Raw genomic sequence first — 18,395 nt, 5'->3', positions numbered from 1 at the left:
GTCAAAAACGTAAAATCTTAAATGACAATGTAGTAGGGCCCATATCAACTAGACTTCCGTAATTCATTTATCACGCTAGAAATGCATGATTAAAATTTCCGTTACTATCTAATGGTGAAAATTTTAGATTTGTCACAAAGCCGACACTGGAATTTGATTTAGATCAAAACTCAGAAAGTGCTGCACTAACAAAAATCAGTAAAATTTGATAAAAATCATATAACTCATTTTAAAACACCATTATTTACAGATTCTCTTTGAATACAGAACAGGTAATGATTCAATGAAGATGTTTTTACAATATTTATTAAGATAACAAAATTTATAAATTGAAAGACTCAGAGGCACATAGTTTAAAAGGCCAATACCATGGGAATAATGAAGTCAACACAGAAAAGAAGGTATGAACAATCACAACCAATACAGGATTTTTTTAAATGCTTCCCCCCAATAAACACATCATACGAATCATCCTTCAAAATTACCATGATAAAAAGTTATTCCTTCAAAGAAAAATAATTCTTCCCACCTACTGAGCCTAGAAAATCCTATTTACAATGAACTGTCTGGCATTTCATCAATATTGTTTAATATGGCCTCCTCTATTACTGCCATTAGAAGTATTGAAAATTTTATAGCTATTGTATTTACAAATACACATAATATTTAAATTTGCTCTTCACTGAGAACAACTCAATATATACTTAATAAATCACAATACAAATGTTTTGGTGTTGAAAACATATTTTGTGGGGACAAGTATATGGAAAGAGGTGTATTTAGAATTATGTTGTTTCTGAAGGATTACTAGGCCAATGCTGATAAAACTCAAGGTAATCACAAAAAAAGATCTTTGATGATGAAGAATTTATTTCTGTTTTAACTGGACACACTGGGCTTCTTCAGTCAACCTTCACCACACTGTAAATTTTGGTAACAAACCAAAAGCATGCAAAGAAGCCAATTGTTCCTATAAAAGAAGAAAACAAAAATAAACCTTTTTTAAAAGCAAGCATCATAAGTTACACAAAAATACAGACTTAAAATGACTGATTCCTCAAAAAAAAGTCACAAAACTAAGAACTATTAACTTTCAGAAATATACCATAGATCCATGAGCTTTTTAAAAAAATATGCAAATATGTCAGGTAAAATTTCCTACAGAAATTGACAGAAAGAACTTTTTATACTGTAAGTTATCTAAGATTTCTATAATACATTTTTCTTAATACATGCAAAAGACTAAAATTAAAGGATGAAAAGAAAGACAATTTTCCTTTCCCATTTAAGAATATTTTCTTATCATAAAATGGAAAGTTGCTATTAAAATTAATTCAAGTTATGATATGAATAGCTTAAGCAGAGTATCAGATTCATAGACTAATTAAATTGGGATATTGTTACTGGGTGTTATGAGTTTTTGAAGAACTATAATAACATAACTCAAAAACTTTTTACAAAGTGTTAAGAGTGATATATTTAGGATAATAACAAAGATGTACCCCACTGAAAATAAGGGGTGGCGTGGTACCAGAGGACAGAGCAGCTCTGTAATGAGTTGTGAGCTGTGTGTAACATCCTTGGACTAGACCACTGAAATTTACAAGCCCATTTATCTTATTAAACAGTAATGATTTTATATGTCCTAGCTACACACAAAGACAGTCATAAGTAAAATAAGTAAATAAGATGATTCATAAAAAATATATGTCTTGATTTTCAGGTATCTTTATCAATCTAGATTCTAAAATATTTGAATGCTAGATGGGTGAAGCTCCAAGGGATTAAGTAATTAACAGCCCCATGGCTGGTAAGTAGGACCAGAACTCAAATTCCCTTTTTCTGACTTCAAGTATAGTACTCTTTTAAACTACACCATGCTAAAATTTAGTAAACATAAATTTAGAGATTCTGTTTTGCAAAAGGATATAGACTAAATTGTTAAACTGCTTAATATATTTTTAAAAACTAGGCATACCATTTTTTTCCCAGGATTACCCCCCAAAAACACTCAACAGGTGGGCATGCATAAGAATAGATGGGGGACATACATACTCCTTTTATAAGTTTTAAATTTAAAGTCTCAATGGTTTTCACCATCGTTTTAAATATAATATAAAGAAAAAGTACTAAAGGAGATTTTCTCAGTCAAGTGAGACGTTACTATGGGAAGTTATAAATGTTACTATAGTCATTCTTAAATCTTACGTGTACTGAGTACCTACTATGCACAAGTCACTGTTTTGGAGGACATATAGTACTGTTTGGATATTCAAAGGGTCATTACTAAGCTCAGCTTGGGAAGAACTTGGGGTTCATTTCAGAAAAGTCATGGTGAAACATAAATATATTTAAACAACCTAATGCTTACTAAGAACTTCAAGATAACAAAAAGGTATGTTAAAATGAGAAAAAACATTTTATCACCATACTGACAACCCTAACAAAGTTTAGTTTGTACTTAATAAAATACTTGTAAGTATTTTTTAAAATATGAATAGATATAATGTACATACTAGAAGTGACATCTTTCTTTATGTGACAAAATTTTGTTTTGTAACACAGATGAACTTGGATAAGGAGTTTGTAGTCCTGAAGTGACTATGGGTATGTAACAGGGTGCAGCCAAGGGTAGGCCCCAAATACGGATTTGTAATGGGGTCCAGAACTCAGGGCATTCAGGAAATATTAGAGAAAAATATACATATGGTGTCCTCACCCCCACCAGTCTGAGCTGGGGGATGGGACACAAGGAGCAGGGCCATTGAGAGCTGTTTTGCATAGCAATAGCTTTGCAGCTAATCTCTGGCATGGTCATTTAACATATCTATAGCCTTTAACTGGTTGCATAGATATGTTAAATAGCTGTGGCCTTGCTTTGAGCCAGGGGGATGGGAGGGACTTCAACCCAGGATGTGACTCCCCCTGGTTACAGTGCCTGAGTGAGAGCTTGGAGATGATTGGTTCCACTCCATGGGGCCATGCCTGCCTGGACTTACTATGGCAGCCCAGTAAAGATGGAAGAATAGGGAATGCTGGCAGGTATAACTGATTGTGGGAGGAGTTGGAAATGGGGCTGCAGAGGAAGACTGGTACAGGGATTTAAACCCAGGTACAGCAGCCATACCAGGAGTTGGGAATTACCATATGGCTTGGGCAGAGGTCAGGACCATGCAGCTTTGGAGAGTTGGGACCACACAGCTGTGGCAGGAGTTGGGACCATGCAGCATGGGTGAGAGTTAGGACCACGTGACTCTGGGGTACTCCCTTTTGCCACGTGGCTTAGGCAGCAGGAGAGACTTTGCCTGGAAGGAGTGAAAGGACTCTTGTTGGTGGGCCATGGAAAGGTGCCACATGCCTTTGAATTAACTGGAGATTGTGGTGGCAACACGGTGGATGGTGCCAGAACTGAGGGGCTGCCTGAACCATGGACTTCTACTTCTTTTCCTGAGATATGGTACCCCAGACTGGGAAAAGAGGGAGAAGGAAAGACTGTGTGGGTCTGTGGGTATTCTAAAGAACTTTAGTATTTTAATGAAGACATTAAGTCATTACTCTAAACCTGTATAACTTTTAAATAAATAATTTCTTTCCTTTTCACCAATCTTTGGCATTGAGAGACATCTTTTCTCTAGCGGCGGGCAAAGTGAACCTAGTCCGGCAGGGAATCCCCAGCGAAAAAGGGGGGGTCCTTTTGGTAATAGTATATTATTCACCCTCCCAACCCGGGTCTGTTTTGTAACAGGTATACTCCACTTTAGAAAACACCAATGTCCTTAGTCTGACCAATGACCTAGAATACAGAATTGATGTTCAAAACCCTACTTAGTTCTCTTAAATGTTAACAGGTAAGTAAAAGGTAGAATATTTCTAATTTTTAAAAACAGTTTTTCCCTTCTTGGCTCCTATATTTCCTCATATACCATGCACCACAACCTTACATAAATTTTAGATGTACATTTTTGTGACAAAAAGTCCCACAATTTTCTTTTTTTAGTTCAGTCATTCCACACATGTTTACTAACCATCCACAGGACTCTGAGATACAGAAAACTTTAATCCAGATAGAGAAAAATACATATATAAATATCAATATAATATACAGTATACTATATCCCAAGAGGTACTTGAATTTTAAAGCGGAGATACAAACTTGTGGTTAAAAATTTCTTGAATAAGAAATGTCCTATGATTATCTTTTCTTAATATCATTTATTCTCAATCTCATCTGGACTTTAACTTCCAAATTTTTACTTTACTTTTTAACTTAGTTAGCTAGAGCTTTGTACTTTATTTCTGAAATGGGTAAAACAAAGACTGTACCATTCAAAGGTTATCGAGGAAAACCTTAAGATGTACTGGTCTAGGTATGCCTGTGCTTTTAGCACAACAATGACCCTGTTTAGTTGTCTTCCCTTAGGTTCTACTTTCTCACCTTGGTTTACTGATATTCACCTCACAGAGAGGCAGACTGGACTTAGTTACATTCAGGACTAAATATAGGAGAGCTTAGTAGTGGCAGCCTTCACGGGTTTTGTAAGGAAAATATTTATAAATACTTTGAATAATTGGCCTAAAATTTATTAATTAAAAACAATCATTTAAATTCTTACCTGTAAAAAGAAAGAAGATCAAAACCATTATCATGGTATAACCAAAGTACAGAATTGTACTTGCTGTTCCTGTAATTTGCAGTTTTGAAAAGAAGTAGTGTATTGCATATATTAAGAAATAAACTGCAGTAAAGCCACTAGTAAGGAATGAACGCCATTGCCAATGATAATCCTAAGTAGAAAGGAAAAAAATTAAAGAACAAGAATTACTTTCCAATTAATAGATAACATGTACCAAAATAAAGATACTAAACAAACATAAATAAATTAAATAACCTCCAGAACCTAATTTTTGTTAGAGATTTCAGTATTTTGCTCCTACTGAATTTTGTCAATTTCCCTCCTCACTAAAAGGGCTAAGAAGCATCCCTTATCTTTGGTTGAACTGCTTAAACACTAGCTAAAAACATATGGAAAAATCTTAAACAGTTTATAAACAATGAATAATGAAGCATTAAAATGTATTTTAAAATGTATGCTTCCCAAAGAACAGCAATACATTTTTTGCTTACTTACATAGTTTACTTACATTTACACAGTTCAAAATTAATACTACTTATCTTATAGTCTAGACAACTATGTTAGGAAGAAAATTAAGTCTATTAAGGCCTAGATGAAATCCATTTTCAGTTATTACTATCATAATTTAAACAAGGTAAGTTTTTGAAACAGTTCTTTTACGTAAAGTAGCGTATAGCTCAGCTTAGCAGGAGATACTGCGAAAGAAATACGGTACTTCACTACCTCTCCTACCCTTTTGAATATGTGAAAAATAAATATATTTTAAAAGCATACCAAGATTAAAAATACAAAAGAATCCACACACAAAAATTACCATAGCTAATAAACAAACTCAGCAATGTTATAGGATACAAAATCAACATGAAAGTCAGTTATGTTTTTATATATCAGCAATAAACAATCCAAAAACGGGAAAACAAAAAATAAAAAACATTTACAACAGCTCCAAAAGAATAAAATACTGAGGAATAAATTTAACTAAAGACGTGAAAGACTTATACACTGAAAACTACAAAACAATGGTAAAAGAAATTAAAGGAGACTGAAATCAGTGGAAAGACATCCCGTGTTCATAGAAGACTTAATATTGTTAAGATGAAAATTTTCTCCAAAGTGATTACAAATTCAATGCAATCCCTATGATCATTTTTTTTTCAGAAATGGCAAAGTCGATCCTCAAATTCATATGTAATTGCAAGGGGCCCTGAATAGCTAAAATAATCTTCAAAAAGAAGAACAAAGTTGGGGGGCTTAGCCCAACAGGGTGGTATTAGCACAAGGATAGTGTATACACCACTGGAATAAAATTGAGAATCCAGAAATAAACCCATACGTCTATGGTCAATGAATTTTCAACAACTTTGCCAAGACCATTCCATGAGGAAATAATAGTCTCTTCAACAAATGGTGCTGGGAAACTGGATATCCACATGCAAAAGAATGAAGTCAGACCTCTAACTAATAACATACACAAAAATTAACTGCAAATGTATCAATCAATGATCTAAACATATGAGCTAAAATTATACACTTAGAAGAAAACATAAAGGTAACTCTTCATAACCTTAGATTTAGCAATGATATCTTCGATATGGCAACAAAAGAAAAAAAATAGATAAAATGAGACTTCATCAAAATTAAAATGTTCATATAAGGGGCATCATCAAAAAAGTAAAAAGACAACTTACAGAATGGAAACAATATTTGCAAATCATGTATTTGGTAAAGGTCTAGTATCAGAATATATAAAGAACTCTTACAACTGAACAAAAAGATAAACAACCCAATTTATAAATGGGTAAACAGAGTAGACATGTCTCCAAATAAGATATACAGATGGTCAACAAACAAAAGAAAAGATGCTGAACATTATTAGCCACTGGGGAAATGGAAAACCACAATGAGGTATTACTTCACACACACTAGGATGGCTATAACTTTAAAAAAGGAAAAATAATAGTGTTGGCAAGGACATGGAGAAATTGGAACCCTTATGCACTGTTGGCAGCAATGTAAAATATTGCAGCCACTGTGGAAACCACAGTTTGGAGCTTCCTCAAAAAGTTAAATGGAGAATTACCACATGTCTCAGTAATTCTACTTCTACATGTATACGCCTCAAAATTTAAAACAGGTATTCACATATTTGTTCATGAATGTTCATAGCAGTACTATTCACAATAGCCAAAAGGGAGAAACAAACCTAATGTTCATCAATGAATAAACAAATTGGGGTATAGCTATACAATGGAGTATTTATTCAGCTGTAAAAAGAAATCAAGTACTGATACTTGTTACAATGTGTTGAACCTTGAAAACAGTCTGCTAAGTAAAGAAGCCAGACCCAAAAGGCTACACAATTATATGAAATATACAAAATAAGTAAATCCATAGAAACAAAAGCAGACTGGTAGTTGCAGGGTCTGAGGCAGAGGAAGAGCAGAGTAGGAAGTACCTGCTTAATGGACATGGAATTTTGTTTATGGTGGGGGGTGATAAAAATATTTTGAAACTAGATGGAGGTGGTGGTTATGCAACGATGTAAATGTAGTAAGTGCCAATGATATACTCACTTTAAAAGAGTTGATTTTATGTTATCTGAATTTAACCTCAATTAAAAAAATGTTTCTTTAATCCTTGCCCAAAGATATGTTTAACCAATTTTTAGAGAGAAAGAAACATCAATGTGAGAAATATCGATTGGTTGCCTCCTGTACATGCCCTGATTCATGACCGAACCTGAAACCTACATCTGTGTCTTGGCTAGGAGTTGAACCCACAACCTTTTGGTGTACAGGATGGTTCTAACTGAGCCACCCGGCCAGGGCTAACTTCGATTTTTAAAAAAAGCATCTAAAGTTTAACAAAGTTAGATTTTTATATCCTGTATAGAAAATAACTTATAAAAGAATTACTTAACACACTCTAAATCTTTAGACAGCAACTCTACCTATTACATAAGGATATCATTTTTGCCAGGTTGCCACAAATATCGTTCATTACAATGTAATATTTTAATACATTTTCCACTTAAAATCTGTTTATTTTTCCTAAATTTTTGGTCTAGAAGTATGTCACAAAAGAAATATTAAGCCAGACATTCAAAAACCAAAAAATAAAAATTCTGCATGACATGCTATTCTTAGGAAATTGGCATTTTAAAGTTAAGCTCAAAGTAAATACTATCTGAACAGATATACAATTTTAATTCAATTCTAAAGAGGGTGACATTTGACTTAGAAATACAGGTCAATTTCTGTCTTAATACGTATCAACAAAAATTATTTCAATGAATAGTTTCAGCCTCATGTCAAAATTATAAACACTGTATACAAATTAACATAAGCGAATATTACTAAATACATACCTCGGCACATAGGTGGAAATAGCAAAGAAGTATAGTTGCTTCAGAACATGTAATAACCAAAATGATAAACACCAGAAATAGGAAGCCAAACATATAATACATCTGGTGTGACCTATAGTCAAACATATCAAAATGAAAGTATAAATATTTTCTCTGACACAGTAAATGACACAGTCTTTTCATTTTCCTTCAACTGAAAATGTTTGCTTTTTTTCTCAACTAATCAAAGATGACAAATTCACACAGGTTTAGATGGTGATGTGGTGGGGATGGGGCAGGGGAGAAGAGATACGGCAAAGTCATGGACTTTGCCTTCCTACTCAGGTAGAGCCTGAAACTCTTATTAATTCAAATATGCTTAATCTACTTGTCTACTGGTGAGTCTGACAAATTTGATAAAAAAATTAATGAAAAGACAGACCCAAACTAATAAATGGTCACATTTAGTGTATATACATTTAGTATATATATGGTAGTTTCTTATCACATATGATAAAATCAGTTGAATTTGGAAAACATTATAACAATCAGAAGGAAAGAGGTTCTGATCATTAAAAAGTTCTAATTTAGTTCTCACTTTATGCTCATTGAACCTTGATACTTTCTTTAAAATATGTCAATGTGATAAAAAAACTATTATAATATACTGCAATTTGTATACCCTGTAGAGTGGATCAAAATTACCACTATGAGATTTTCCACGCAAATAAGAAATCAGAGAATAAAGAACTTGGGATAAGAAAGGACTCTGAAAGCTTAGCTAGCTCGAATCTTCCTCCAATGCTTGCTTGAAACTCCTCCATCAGGAGCTCAGAGTTATCTTCTCTGAAGCAGTACAAATTACTTATTTAAGAACAGAGGTTTGGAAACAATTTTTGTTACATGGTAACTGTGACACATAAATTACTTAACTTTCAAAACCTCATTTTAATCCCTGTGAAATGTGGATAGTAACCACCTCATAGACATCTGAGAAGAGGAGGAATTAATAAGCCCTCAATTAATAATAGGTGTGTATCATTATTATTTTTTTTTCACATAAAAAATAAAATAACCTTTTGGTTCATAAGATTTTTTAAAATTTTATTTTATTGTTTATGTTATTACAGTTTGTCCTCGCTTTTTCCCCTTTCCCTCACCTCCACCAGCAACCCTCTTCCTCTTAAGACTTCTGATTATTAGAGAATGGTTTACATTTGTAAAATATAAGTAATAACCCAGGAAACAAAATGAGAAAGCTAGTACTACATATAGCGGTAATGGGAATAAGAGGACTTAGTCCTTAGCTTACCAAATACTATTCAGAATGAAGAAAAGCTGTATAAAGATACATCCAAAGGGCAAAATTCCTCCCATGATAATACCAGGCAATGGCTTTGTGTAGAAGGACTGTTCAGGAATCTGACGTGGAATCTGATTGGTTCGAACTGGGTGTTCAATGGCCTTCGGTAAGAAAAAAAATGCAAGAAAAAAAAGAAAGAATTTATAATTATATATCTATTTAAAAACTTCTCTGTACTAGGTTATTTGCCTGTTTTTTTTTTCAGCTTCCATGCTGATGCTAATGGCAATACAAGTCTACTTAAGTCATCAAAGGGAAATCTGTATTTAGAAGCAACAAACCAGACACTAGGTGAAATACTGTCTGTCTACTGGAACAAGCCACTGTCACCAGCAGTTATCCACTGACTAGTGGCTTTACACTAAGAATGAATATACAGAAGATAATATAGTACTTAGAAAAAAATAGTTAATAAAAAAGTAGAGTTAGGTTTTCCTTTTTAAATATATATTCACTGTAAGAAATTAGCTGGTTCTGAAATTATTATCAATGTATTTTTATTGGGAGATGGGCAATGCCATCTTTATTAAAATTGCTCAATTTTACTAAGACTCAAGAACATGAAGACAACAATGAATGGCTATATAAAGCTTTATTACCATAAGGTATAAATAATGTTCTCAATTATTATCTCTTTCATAATACACATGACAGTATAAAAATAACTAGAATCTAAAGTACCTAAATATAGTTATATGAGTGGGAAAAAAAGGGCACACACGTAGAAATTAATTTTCTTACAAAAAAGTTCAAAACATACTTCTGAAGTTTTTGTGATGATACATCAAAATGTAAAACTTGTCTCACTGAGATTATACTTTCATGGACTACATTTTTATACATATATATGATTCTATGAATATATATATTTTCATAAAATCATTATATATCTTTTTTATATTTTTAGAATTTTAAGTCCTTATCTATGTTGTTTAAAAAATTTCAAACTGTCAGTTTACTACTTATGCTATATAGATATTAAATCATAAATTAAATAAAATGATAAATAATTGAAAAATCTTTTATTAGACTGGCATGGTAGGTACAGTGGAGACTATGAGGCAATGACGGTTTCTTCCAAAGCACTCCAGGTTGCCTCACGAAGTGTACTATAATACATTATTTCTTTTAACCTTGTGGACTGAATATTTTCAGAGAAGAGCAAGAATACGGAAGTTGGAGAAAGACACTGAAAAATAAATTGTCATTTTCTTCTTAGCCTGATGATAGAAGAGGATAGCAGAGGTGGCAAAAGATAAGGCAAGGGAGGGAGGAAGTGACCCTTGATTATAATCTTTCTTAAAACCAAGTGTTAGCAGGTAAGCTATATTCAATTTATTATAAAGCAGAGGATGGCAGAGGAGTAGGTGAGAACTGAGACCACTTGCTCCTGCACCCAACTGGGACCCTTAGCTGATCTTCTGAAGAACAAACTGAGCAGCCAACAGAATCTTAGCTAAGTTTGGAAGCCAAAGTGCGCACAGGACACTTCAAAATGGGCGGTAAGGAAGTTTTAAAGGCAGACTGGGAAGGTCCTCAGAAGTGCAGCTGCCACCCCACGACAACAGAGGAGAGCCAGGTCAGTTATAGGAGCCTAGAGGCTACATCTCCTCCCAGGGGAGGGAAATCCCAGACCCTTGCCAGGAGACACTTGAACGTGTAAAGTCGCTTGGGGGGTGGGAAAGGCAGCAACACACATACAGCTGACGGCACACCCAAGCTGGGGTGGAGGTTGCTGGCCAGGACAGTGCCAGAGAGCAGGGATCCTGGCAATAACTGGAGCTGGGAGAAGAGGTGGGCCAGGACTGGCTGTGACCCAGACAGACTCTGGACTTGCCAGAGGTTTGGAGTGTGTGGAAACCCGGTCAGTGGCTCAGAGAGGCAGTGGCACCGAGACTTTTCAAAAGGGGACTGACAGGCACACAGGGCAGGGACCACGCATGCACACCTACTAGACCAGTGAGGGCAATTTGCTCCCATTCAGTGCACCTCACGGACTGATCAAAGGTGTGCAAAGTGAGGTGGTTTATTGGCTCCAACCCAGCGTGCAACTGTGCAAAATAGAGTGCGGGCAGCACAGTGCTCTGATAATGTGGGCTGGAAAATGGGTACCTGTGATTATTGTAGCCCAGACAGAGCCCCCATCCTTTCAGAACCATCAGGAAAGGGAAAATGGACCTCAACCCCCCACCCTGTGTAGGAGCTAGGAAGACCTACAAAAAAGGCTGGGTAGGCTTAATGATAAACAGCTGCTTCCCCCACCCCACCCCCAAGAGTAGGACAGTAAGACCTGGACCTGAGAGAAAACCAGAGATGGATCCAGAAACAAGTTAGAAGGCAAGCACCAACAGCTGAGACAAATTTCACCTCGCTCTTCATCAGAACTTGCATTTTTATTTCTCTTCTTTTTAGTTTTTTGGTTTGATATTTCCCTTTCATACTGCATTTAAATTTTTCTTCTTTCGCTTCACTTGTATTCCAAGTAACTCACAACTTTTGGTCTTCTACTTTTTATTCAGATCATACAATATCATACTATTGTTATTCCAAATCCCACACAGCACCCTTCTCTGGTTTTAATCCATTTTACCATATTCCTGAGCTTTATTACTGTTGCGTAAACTTTTATTTTCTCTCACACTGAGCCATGTTCCTATCTCTTAATCTTACTATTTCTCCTCCATCTAATCTTGCATAAGCACTCTTCTTTCTTAAGTCAGCTCACATTCTTTTCACCCTCTAACAAGAGTTTTATTTATTTTTCACCTTTTATAAACAATGGCTAGGTGGGCGAAATACCATGGTTATTGATGTACTTCTCCAATGGAACTCTGATCTGTTCACTATTTGTTTGTATTTTAAATCCAATAAAATACTCTGCCCCACCCATCTTACTCCGTTTTGCCTTCCCCCTGTCCCTGATCAGTTGAGTGAGGAATTTTATTTCATTTCTATTCCCCTACTCCCTTTCTCAACCTGGACTTTACCCTGTATTCTTATTAGTTTGCTTCCCCCAGCCTCTCAAAATCATTTTTCTTTACTGTAGACATCTCATATTCACTTTTTGCTTTTATACAACATTCTTATTCCTGTTCCCCTTTATTAAGCTTCAGTCAGCTGTCGTTGCTATTGACCCTGCTGCGGTTGTTTGGCAATTTTCACGCTGTCGGTCTAATAGCTTTTCAATTTTACTTCAAACCTCATAGTATACTCTTCCCTCTTCTTACCCTCCTTGTTCCTATCACCCCTTCATGTTTTATTTACATTTTAAATTTTGTTCTCTCCCTTTCTTTGCCCCAGTTCTATCCCTATTCTTATCAATTCTCCTTCTTCTTACCACTCAATAACATTTTCCCCTCATTTAGTCATCTCATATTCCCTTTGTCATAGCTTCTAATACTGTAATCTCTCTTCATCTTTATTAATCTTTGTTCAATTGTGGTTGAGATTGCTGATGTGGTGGGGGAGGGTTCTTTTTGCTGGGGTAGGTTCAGTTGTCTGGTATACTGCTTTATTAATCAACACCTGTACAACAGCATACAAGACAAGGTGGGAGTTGTGACAAACAGTAAGTCCGCTGGAGGGGAGAACCTACCAACACAGGAGCCACCAACAAGAAAAACCCAACTACAACAAGACAGCCCACAAAAATGGAAGAAAGAGCAACCCTAAAACATTCAGATAAGGATATCAAAGAGACTGCAACACTGAGTCCCACAGAACTCCTTCCACAGACGTTCACTCTACAAAGATAGCTGGCAAAGCAGAGCATCTAGAATCACAAAACAAAAACAGTCTCTTAAATGAGGAGACGAAGAAAGAACCCACAATCAAAAGGAATAGAAAAATCCCCAGTAAAAGTGCTAAATGAAATGGAGGCAAGCAAACTATCAGACATAGCATTAAAAAAAAAAAAGTTATAAAAATACTCAAGAAACTCAGTGACAACTAGAAGGAACTGAGGGGGCACTACAACAGCATGAAAAAGGAAATAGAAACTATAAACAAGAACCAGGAAGAAATTAAGAATGCAACATCTGAAATTAAAAATACACTAGAAGAAACTACAAACAGGCTGGATGAAGCAGAAGACCAAATTAGTGAGCTGGAAGACAAGGTAGAAAGAAATACCTACGCAGTGCAACAGCATGAAAAAAGACTCAGAAAATATGAGGAAGGCTTAAGGGAACTTCAGGACAACATTAAACATAACAACATTCGAATAATAGGAATACCAGAAGGAGATGAAATGGAGCAAGGGATAGAAAACCTGTCTGAAAAAAAAGTGACAGAAAACTTCCCTAACTTGGAAAGGGGAAAAGCCACGTAAGTGCAGGAAGCACAGAGGGTCCCAAACAAGTTGAACCCAACTTGTTTGGGTTCTACTACTCTATGACACATCATAATTGAAATTCCAAGTTTTAAACACAAAGAGAGAATTTGAAAAGCAGTAAGGGAGAAACAGTAACATACAAAGGAGCTCCAATAAGGCTAGGAGCTGATTTTGCAACAGAAACAATACAAGCCAGAAGGGAATGGCAAGAAATATTCCAAGTAATGAAAAGCAAAGGCCTGCAACCAACTGCTAATACCCAGTAAGGCTGTCATTCAAAATGGAAGGCAAAATAATGAGTTTCCCAGACAAAAGAAGGTTACAAAAATAAACCTACAGCAAACAAGCATTGTAAGACATGCTAAATGGACTGCTTTAAGAAGATGAAGGGATACAGTGAGAGAAAGAGGAACACAGGTACAAAAGGAAAAATGGGAATGAATAAGTACCTTTCAGTAGTAACATTAAATGTAAATGGATTAAATGATCCAATCAAAAGACACAGGGTAGCTAAATGGATAAGAAAACATAATCCGAATATATGTTGTCTACAAGAGACCAACCTCAGAACAAAAGACCTAGACAGACAGAAAGTGAAGGGTTGGGAAAAAATATTCCAAGCAAATTCACGAGAAAAAAGAAAAAAAGCCAGAATAGTAATACTTACACAAAATAGATTTCAAAACAAGCCATAAAAAGAGACAAAGAAGGCCGTTTCATAATTCTAAAGGGACAAATCCATCAGGAAGCTATAAACATTATAAACATACATGCATCCAACATAGGAGCACCCAAACATATAAAGAAAACCCTGGAGGACTTCAAGAAAGGTATAGACAGCAATACACTTATACTAAGGGATTTTAACACCCCACTGTCAAAAATGGATAGATCATCCAATTAGAGTATCAACAAGGACACTGTGGCACTGAACTACACGCTAGATAAAATGGGCTTAATCAATATATATGGAACCTTTCACCCCAAAGAAGCAATGTTACATTTCATGGAACATTTTCAAAGACAGACCACATGACAGGACACAAAACAAGCCTCAACAAATTAAAGAAAATTGAAATCACATCAAGCATTTTCTTAGATCACAATGGTTGAAACTAGAAACCAAACTCAGGGAAAAACTTAAAAACAATCAAATACATGGACACTGAATAATATGTTATTAAACAATGAATGGGTAAACAATGAGATCAAGGAAGAATCAAAAAGTTTCTGAAATGAAAATGAACACACAACAATCCAAAACCTATGAGACACAGTGAAGGCATTCCTGACAGGGAAGTTCATAGTAATACAGGCCTACCTAAAAAAGACAGAAAAATTTCAACTAAACAACCTAACCCTACATCTATAAAAACCAGAGGAACATTAACAAACAAAATCCAGAGCAAGAGGAAGGAAATAATCAAGATCACAGTGGAATTAAATGACGTGGAGACTAAAAGAACAATTCTAAGGATCAAAAAAATCTAGGAGCTAGTTCTTTGAAAGGATAAACAAAATTAACAAGCCTTTCAGCAGAGTCATCAAGAAAAGAGAGATGATGCAAATAAAATCAGAAATGAAAGAGGGGAAATTACAACTGATACCACAGAAATACAAAGGAATGTTAAGAAATTACTATGAAAAACTGTATGCCAAGACATTTGAAAACCTGAGCAAAATAGACAAATTTCTAGAAACATATAATCCTCCAAGACTGAGTCAAGAAGAAGCAAAAAGCCTGAATAGACTGGTATCAGCTGGTAAAATTGAAGCAGTAATCAAAAAACTCCTGGCACACAAAAGCCCTGGGACAGATGGATTCACAGAGAATTTTACCAGTCATTTACAGAAGAGCTAACCTGATTCTTCTCAAACTATTCCAAAAAATCCAAGAAGAAGGAAGACTCCCAAATTCTTTTTATGAGGCCAGTATTATCCTAATTCTAAAACCAGATAAAGACACAACAAAAAAAGAAAACTACAGGCCAATATTGCTGATGAACATAGATGCTAAAATCCTGAAAAAAAAATATTGGCAAATTGGATCCAGTAGTACATTAAAAAGATCACACACCATGATAAAGTGGGATTCATCCCAGGGATGAAAAGAAGGTTCAATATTCGCAAATCAGTAAGTGTAATGCACCACATAAACAATAGGAAAGACAAAAACCACATGATCATATCCATACCATATCAATAGATTCTGAAAAAGCATTTGATAAAGTATAGCAGCCATTTATGATAAAAACACTCAGCAAAGTGGGAGTACAGGGAGCATACCTCACCATAATAATAATAAAGGCCATGTACAAGAAACATACAGCCAACCTTATATTCAATGGGCAAAAACTAAAAGCTTTCCCACTAAGATCAGGAACAAGTCAAGGGTGTCCACTTTCACCACTTCTATTCAACATAGTACTGGGATTTCTAGCCAAAGCAATCAGACAAGAAAAAGAAATAAAAGGCACCCAAATTGGAAATGAAGTAAAGCTGTCACTGTTTGCAGATGACATGATAGTGTACATAGAAGACACTGTCAACTGCACCAAAAAACTACCTGACCTAATAAATGAATTTGGGAAAATGGCAAGATATAAAGTCAACATTCAGAAATCAAAGGCATTTTTGTATACCAACAATGAAATATCAGAAACAGAAATTAGATAAAAAAAGAAACAGTTATTAGAAAAAAATCCCATTTACTTTAGCAACAAGATAAATAAAATACATAGGAATAAACTTAGCGAAGGAAGTAAAAGACCTGTACTCAGAAAACTACACATACACAACACTGAAGAAATTAAGGAAGACACAAATAAATGGAAGCATATTCCTGTGTTCATGGATTGTAAGCAATAACATCATCAAAATGTCCATACTATTCAAAGCAATCTATAGATTCAATGCAATCCCTATTAAAATACCAATGACATATTTCACAGATATAGGACAAATATTTCAAAATTTTATTATGGAAACATAAACAACCCTGAATAGCCTCAGCAATTGAGAAAGTAAAAAGTAGGAGAGGGATCAAAATGCCTGATACCAAACTATATTATAAGGCCATTGTAATCAAAGCACAGTCTGGTACTGGCATAAGAACAGAAACAGAACAGAGAGCCCAGAAATAAACCCATGTCAATAGAGTTCAGTTAATATTTGACAAAGGGGGCAGGAACATGTAGTAAAATGTAGTAAAAATAGCCTCTTCAATAAATGATGTTGGGAGATTTGGACAAGTACATGCAAAAAAATGAAACTAGATGACCAACTTATACCATACACAAAAGTAAACTTAAGATGGATAAAAGACAAATATAAATCATGACAACATAAAAGTCCTAGAGGAAAACATAGGTGGGAAAATATCAATATTGTATGTCTCAATATTTTCAAAGATATATCACCTAGGGCAAGGGATATAAAGGAAAGAATAAACAAATGGGACTACATCAAACTAAATAGCTTCTGCACAGCTAAAGATAACATCAACAAAGTGGCAAGGAAACCAACTATATGGGAAAACACATTTGCCATTGATACCTTGGACAAGGGTTTGATCTCTAAAATATATAAAGACCTCACGACTCCACACCAGGAAGACAAGCAATCCAATTAAAAAATGGGCAAATCACCTGATCAGATACTTCTCCAAGAAGGACATATAGAGGTCCCATAGACACATGAACAAATACTCAACATCACTAGCCATTAGAGATATGAAAATTAAAACCACAATGAGATACCAGTTCACACCAGTCAGAATGGCCATGATTTACAAATCACCAAACAACCAATGCTGGTGAGGTTGTGGAAAAAAGGGAACTCTAGTACACTGTTTACATGAATGCAGGCTGGTGCAGCCACTGTGGAAAACAGTATGGAAGTTCCTCAAAAAACCAAAGATGGTGCACTGGCTGGTGTGGCTCAGTGGTTGAGTGCTGGCCTTTGAATCAAAGAGTCACTGGTTTGATTCCCAATGTAGGGCACAAACCTGGGCTGCCAGCCAGGTTGCCAGTAGGGGGCACGTAAGAGGCAACCACACACTGATGTTTCTCTCCCTGTCTTTTCCCCCCTTTTCCATGTCTAAAACATAAATAAATAAAATCTTTTAAAAATTATTTTAATTGTTGTTCAAGTACAGTTTTCTCCCTTTTACCCCCATCCCAGTCCACCCCCTCGACCTCCCCTAAATAAATAAAATCTTAAAAAATAAACCCCAACAAACTAAAGATGGAAATGTCTTTTGATCCAACTATCCCACTGCTGGGACTAAACCTAAGAATACTGAATCAACAATTCAAAAGAACCTATGCATCCCAATGTTCATAGCAGTGTTATTTACAATAGCCAAGAGCTTGAAACAGCCTAAGTGCACATCAGTAAATGAGTGGATCAAAGAATTGTGGTCCATTTACACAATGGAATACTACTCAGCAAAAAGAAAGAACCCCTACGCTTCATGATAGCGTGGATGGAGCTGGAGAGCATTATGCTAAATGAAATAAGCCAGGCAGTGAAAGACAAATACCATATGATCTCACCTGTAAAGTGGAACCTAATCAACACAACAAACAAATATGCAAAATAGAACGAGAGACCCGGAAATAAAGAACAAACTAACAGTGACCATTGGGCAGGGGGAAGGGAGACAATGGAGAAAGAAGAGGAAGGGGCAAGCAAAGGAACAGGAATAGAGGACTGATG

The 18,395-nt window shown here is 35.4% G+C and overlaps 1 protein-coding gene across 1 annotated transcript in view; it reads right to left on the bottom strand.

Annotated features, from left to right (window-relative positions):
• Positions 1–290: 290 nt before the first annotated feature.
• TM9SF2 (transmembrane 9 superfamily member 2) overlaps positions 291–18,395 on the bottom strand; it is an 83,220-nt gene continuing 65,115 nt past the window's right edge. The window contains exons 14-17 of the mRNA XM_045821668.1: positions 9,293–9,444; positions 8,002–8,113; positions 4,614–4,785; positions 291–970 (exon numbers count right to left, since the gene is read on the bottom strand). Coding sequence (XP_045677624.1) covers positions 903–970; positions 4,614–4,785; positions 8,002–8,113; positions 9,293–9,444 — 504 coding nt within the window. The 3' untranslated portion in view covers positions 291–902. The remainder of the gene's footprint in view (positions 971–4,613; positions 4,786–8,001; positions 8,114–9,292; positions 9,445–18,395) is intronic.

This window comes from Phyllostomus hastatus, unplaced genomic scaffold (assembly GCF_019186645.2).
Source record: "Phyllostomus hastatus isolate PE091 unplaced genomic scaffold, TTU_PhHast_1.1 phas_scaffold_46, whole genome shotgun sequence".
Classification (NCBI taxonomy): Eukaryota; Metazoa; Chordata; class Mammalia; order Chiroptera; family Phyllostomidae; genus Phyllostomus; species Phyllostomus hastatus.
This window is presented reverse-complemented; position numbering and strand designations above follow the sequence as displayed.